Raw genomic sequence first — 5,429 nt, forward strand, 5'->3', positions numbered from 1 at the left:
TAATTTTATTATTACGATCAAATTAGAAAACTTTCGTTGATTAAATTTACAAACTAGTAAATGTTTGATTCGATCATATTTCAACATATCATCATTTTAAAAATAAATAAAAAATTTAAATTTTATTTTTCTTATACTAAAAAATCTCATTCAAGAATAATTATAGTTTTATATTTTTCGATTCTTTGAGTATGTCTTGAAATAACTATGTAAGACCCATAAGAATCGAATCAATTAAAATTGTATTTATTTTAAATAATCGTTCTTTATTCTCATAAATTATAGCTTCTATCATTAATTAATATCTTATTTACAATAATTTGTCATTAAATTAAAGATTCTTATGATCAAATAAAAAGTAAAAGAAAAGCAAAAGAAATAAGAAAAATAAGCATAAAAGATACATTTTAACAAGTATGAAAATTTTACAATAAACGACTGATTGATCATAATTCACTCTACCTGTCGACACTTTCACATAAAGGCACCTTTGATTAACACAGCTGTTTACGCGCACACAGAATCATTGAAACAGCAATCTAATAAATAAATATATGAATTGTGTAACGCACAAGTTCGCTATTCGTATTATTTAATATCCGATTCATTGGCAAGAAGGTGCGCCATACGAAAACTGTTCTGTTGTCTCAGTTGTGAGAAGCGTTACCAGAATCTAGGGGCACTCGCCACTGAGAGGGAGAACGAAAAAAGGTGGGGATAAAGATGCTATAGAGGGGAAAAGTAAGGTGTGTGCACGGAGTAGTAGAACCCGTTGAATAACGGAAGGTCTATCACGGTAGGAGGACGACAAGATATAAGATATAAGGTATAAAAATATAATAGAAAAAAGTCATTTTGGAAATCTGGAATGATCATCTGCTAATTTCTTAGTAAATATTTCATTATTTTGATAAGAATGTTAAGAGATCAATGCTAACTTACAGTGATAAATAACATTAATGTACTTTTATAAATTTTAAAAATAAAATAGTGCCATATTAATGATTAATGATTAAATACCAAAAAGTGTAATTACATAAGTCTGTTTCTGTAAATGTTTCTGTAAATAATTTGAGCGTTTGATAGATTGCAAAAATTTTACCGTTCATTTTACACTTAATAATACGGAATAACTAGATTATAGACAAATGTTTATTAGTATAAAAATGTGTAATAATAATAAGAAAAAAATATAATTAAAAAAGAGAAAAAAGAAAGACTTATATTCTTGACTGTCGAAAATGACAACTAGCCGATAGGCGGCAGTGTGAGAATAACTGCAGCGCAGCCGCCGCTCGATAAAGCCATCCTCTTACTCTTCTTTTACGTTCTCCTTCTAATATTCTCCTTCTCTATATAATACATGTATAAACCACGACCCTATTCCACAAATTAAAAATCTGGTCAACTGAAACTTTATGAATAGCTCAGTATAGTATTAATTAGGATACAGAAAAATAAGGATCTATATAAGTACTAATAATCCTGAACTAGTAGAATTCTTCGTTACTAACCTATGTTAACCTATGTTACATGAAAACACATTTATATATATATTTATTGTTGAAATAAATAAGTATTCATTATTCAATTAATTAATGAAAATTAAATTTGCTAAAAATAACATACCTATTTTAAATTTAATATTTTTATACTTATATTATTTTATAAGCAACATGAATTTTATGAAATTTTTCTTAAATTTAAAAAATATTAAAATTAATTTTAAAATTATTTAAAGTTCTCATATTGAAAAAAAATATTATTGTAAATTTAAAAAAATTAAATGAAAAGGATATTCTTGTAGCCTACATTTAGTAGGAAATAGGGCGGAAGAATCTTTTATTTTTTTCCTCGCATTTCTTATCCAATGCTATTACAAGCACGGAGATCCACTCTGGTGGCTAAATAAGTACACTTCAAGTTTTTTTACTGTTTTTTGTCATTCTTTTTTTATTTTTCATTTCTTTTTTCTAAATAAAAATAAAGCCCTAAAAAGAAAAGTAAAAATAAATTCGTAATTATTGTTTAATAATTAAATGAAATCTAATAAAAAAAATAAAAATAATTTGTTATTTCAATTTTATAATATTTTCATATGCGATCAAATTTTTTACAAAACATTTCAATGTTATTTGAATTAAATAGTAATTAAAAATAAAAAGTCAATTCATAAAATTATATAACTATTATTATTTTTAGAAATTTTTTTGTTTAGTTTTAAATTCGTTTTAAAAATATATTAATAACATACACAGTTTGATAAAATAATTAATACGAAATAAAAAATCTTTTATGAATCTTTTTATTTTCTTAAAACGATTTATAATTGTTTATTTATTTATAGTATATATTAAAATAAAGATATAATATGATAATGTAATATTATTTTATTATAATATAATAATTATTTTCTCAAAATTATTCATTTTTCGATTTTAACGATGGTACAGAATCATTTATAACTGGAGTATAATTAACAAAAAATAAACCCAGAATAATGAAAGATATACCACACCACCAATTTAACGATATGTGTTCATTAAAAATTAAGAAACCCGCAAAAGCCTATAAAAAAAAATAAAAAATCTAAATATTATATAATGCATTTGTTTTTCTTGTTTTTATATTGTATATATGTATTGATAAAAAAGTGAAGTATATACCGAACAAACGTAACTAGTGGTGGCGCTGGTTATTGTACATGATAGAGAAGATTTGCTGATATTAAGTGCTTTTACGAAAAAGGTGCATCCCATAGTGTTGCTTGTTATCATCAATAGTAAAAGTATTCCTTTAAGTAGCAATTCAAACTAATTAAAAAATAAATAATTAATTTTATACAAAAATAGAAATATTACAATTGATATAAAAAAATATTGTAAATTTTATTATACACTTCTTGTATAAAAAAATTGTTAAAAAAGATGTAATATTACTTACTATGGAATTTATTTCTATATTGCTAGAAAGTTTACCCAATATACTTCCAGTAGTTGCAAAAAATCCACTTATAAGAGCTAAATAAATTTTTTCTTGCTTTTTTTCTTTAATACAGGAAAGAGATTGACTTTCTCTTGATGACAATGAAAAAGCATCCGTTAAAAATTTACGTTTCATTACAAACATTGTTACAGACAAAGTAAAATAATTATCTATAAAAATATATATGAATTTTATTTTTAGGTTTAAATCACTTTCAACAACACCGATATGAAACTAATACTAGTATTATAAACAAAGTATATTTAAGTACATATAATATTCTATGCTTTGTATGCAATAACTGAGTAATTAATGATCTAGTTTATGGCGGGAATATTCAAATAATTATTAAAAAATAAATTAATATATTTTTCTTTATTAGTTAAATATCTTAAATCTTAACAGTTTATAAGCCCAAAAATACATTTTAATTTTCTATTTTATCTATAATATTAAATAATAAAAAAATTATAAAGTTAATGAATATAATTATATATATTTTAAAAAGAAAATGTCTTTTATAATTTATAATTTTTGTTTCTATTAAATAAATATATTATTTATATTCAAAATAAGAAAGAGTAGAAAGATATTAATTAAATTTAAAATCAATTATAAAAGAATCTTTTTTATATTTTTCAAATAATACATTTATATATAATAAAACAGATAAAAATAGTTTCAAGTTTCAAGTTTCAAGATCTACTTATTCAATACTAACATGTTTGCATTTAAAAAAAAATTAAGATAATGATATTATAAATTAACAATTAATAATAATATTTAAATTTTCAATAAGATGCTGTTTATTTATTCTTTTAAATATATTTTTTATAAATATTTCTTATAAATATTTCTTATAAATATACTGATCATTACAAAATAAAATTTATATATAACATATGTACATAATAATTAATAAAATATAATTTAAAAAAAAATAAGTTAGCGCGCAGTGAAGGGAAGGCGCGAATGATTTTCTACAGGTAGTTTAAAAATGGCGACTGACAGGTACGCGTTTTCTCGCGTGTACGGTGCCGCGACAAGATCAGACGCGACGTGATTTTCATTAAATTAAAAGCAAGAGATTCATTCAACATCTTTAGTTCAATTTTATTTAGTGGAATCATTGAATTGAAGAAACCTTACAAATTATGTTGCGTTTTCATCAATCAACACGGTGACTTTCTCTCTCGGTTACATTGTATTCGTGAGATTCAGCTGCACTTAGTCTTGGCATGATTAAGATTTTTTGCCTTCATCTCGTCTGTTTTTTGAACTAACAAAAAAAAAAAAACGAACGAATGAACGAACGAACGAGCAAACTTCCGCATTCCACTGCATTGCGAACGAATAAGTGAACAAACGATCACTTGCCAATGTGAGTAGATATCGTGATTTGACACCCCCCCCTCTCTCCCCTTTAGTCCTAGAACAGATTTCTTTCACTTGCATTAACTTTCAAGTTACAATCGCGAAATGGCAAACTTATCCGTATTTTCGCTTATAATTCACTTTTATCATTATTTTATTCATCATTAATATTATTCTATCACTTTCTTTGTCTCTTATGTTTGCTTATTTTGCTTATTTCATCTTTTATATAAGAACTATATTATTTTGTCTATATGTCAAAATAAAAAAAATAAAATAAAGAATGAAAAAATATTGTCAAACAATACAATACATTTAGAGATATTATATTTTTTTCCTAAATTTAAAATCTTTTAATTAAATAGCTCAAAGTAGTAGTATAAATAGATTATATTATATATAGAATAAGAAATAAAAATTCAATTTTATATTTTTTTTTATAATATATTACTATATATAATTTTATAGTTTTTAAATTTATTTTTAAAATTATTTGTNTAATTATAATATATTAATATATTAACTATAAATATATTTTTTTCCTAAATTTAAAAAAATATGTAATGAAAATATATTTAAAAAAAACTTATTACTTGTTATGTGATGACTAAAATGAATATTCTGAAACATTTATGTAAATAATGTATGTTTACTTACTTAAGTACTTGATAAATATGAAAAGTTTTGGATAAAAATATGATATCATTCATGATCAAATACCCAATGAAAAAGCAGCTAATTTCATGCAGGTTTTAAATCTGAAAAAGCAAAACTTGATATTATATCAGAATGATGTCTAATCTTTGTCGCAAAATTTTAAAATATCTTGGAATGTATTCATGGCTTTGTAAGTGTAAAGGTAATCTAGTTAGCATCCAAATCCCTTTTTATCATAATATTCCTAAATTAAATTAAAACTTCTATTTCATTATTTATAATATTATATTATTATATATTTAGATGTATTAAATATATTATTTATATTTTTATTTAGATTTACAATATTAATATTATATATTGTAAATTTAAATAATACATATAAAGTAAAATATATTTTATTTTTTTTTTTT

The 5,429-nt window shown here is 22.5% G+C and overlaps 3 protein-coding genes across 7 annotated transcripts in view; 1 reads left to right on the top strand and 2 right to left on the bottom strand.

Annotated features, from left to right (window-relative positions):
- Nucleotides 1-918, bottom strand: part of LOC102680941 (dual specificity protein phosphatase 15) — an 8,141-nt gene extending 7,223 nt beyond the window's left edge. For 2 of the 4 annotated variants that reach the window (XM_006614870.2, XM_006614869.2), the window contains exon 1: nucleotides 463-915. The gene's annotated coding sequence lies outside the window, so the exon portion shown is untranslated. Of the gene's footprint in view, nucleotides 1-462 lie in introns of all 4 variants that reach the window. The other 2 variants (XM_006614868.2, XM_006614867.2) reach the window with 2 other exon arrangements.
- A 1,497-nt stretch (nucleotides 919-2,415) lies between these two features.
- Nucleotides 2,416-5,080, bottom strand: LOC102681332 (transmembrane protein 42). Of its 2 annotated transcripts, none has more exons than XM_031510072.1 (4): nucleotides 5,017-5,080; nucleotides 2,944-3,155; nucleotides 2,667-2,813; nucleotides 2,416-2,568 (listed from the first exon to the last, which is right to left on the bottom strand). In XM_031510072.1, exons 1-4 carry the CDS (start codon nucleotides 5,063-5,065, stop codon nucleotides 2,422-2,424), a joined length of 555 nt encoding a protein of 184 aa, XP_031365932.1. In that variant the 5' UTR covers nucleotides 5,066-5,080; the 3' UTR covers nucleotides 2,416-2,421. The 2 variants fall into 2 exon arrangements, with proteins under 2 accessions (XP_031365932.1, XP_006614934.1); XM_006614871.2 differs by lacking the exon at nucleotides 5,017-5,080 and adding an exon at nucleotides 4,135-4,368.
- Nucleotides 4,270-5,429, top strand: part of LOC102681767 (protein phosphatase 1 regulatory subunit 16A) — a 6,937-nt gene continuing 5,777 nt past the window's right edge. Inside the window, exons 1-2 of the mRNA XM_031510073.1 lie at nucleotides 4,270-4,366; nucleotides 5,109-5,248. Of these exons, the coding sequence (XP_031365933.1) occupies nucleotides 5,149-5,248 (100 nt within the window). The 5' untranslated portion in view covers nucleotides 4,270-4,366; nucleotides 5,109-5,148. The remainder of the gene's footprint in view (nucleotides 4,367-5,108; nucleotides 5,249-5,429) is intronic.

The sequence above is a fragment of the Apis dorsata genome, unplaced genomic scaffold (genome assembly GCF_000469605.1).
Source record: "Apis dorsata unplaced genomic scaffold, Apis dorsata 1.3 scaffold_199, whole genome shotgun sequence".
Classification (NCBI taxonomy): Eukaryota; Metazoa; Arthropoda; class Insecta; order Hymenoptera; family Apidae; genus Apis; species Apis dorsata.

What these genes read in the sequence shown, in the direction of transcription:
- LOC102681332 (XM_031510072.1), bottom strand. Translation starts at nt 5,065, where the DNA reads ATGATATCATATTTTTATCCAAAACTTTTCATATTTATCAAGTACTTA. An exon ending in CATATTTATCAAGTACTTAA is followed by an intron (nt 3,156 to 5,016) that starts GTAAGTAAACAT and finishes ATATTTTTATAG; the next exon opens with ATAATTATTTTACTTTGTCT. An exon ending in CCACTAGTTACGTTTGTTCG is followed by an intron (nt 2,569 to 2,666) that starts GTATATACTTCA and finishes TTTTTTTTATAG; the next exon opens with GCTTTTGCGGGTTTCTTAAT.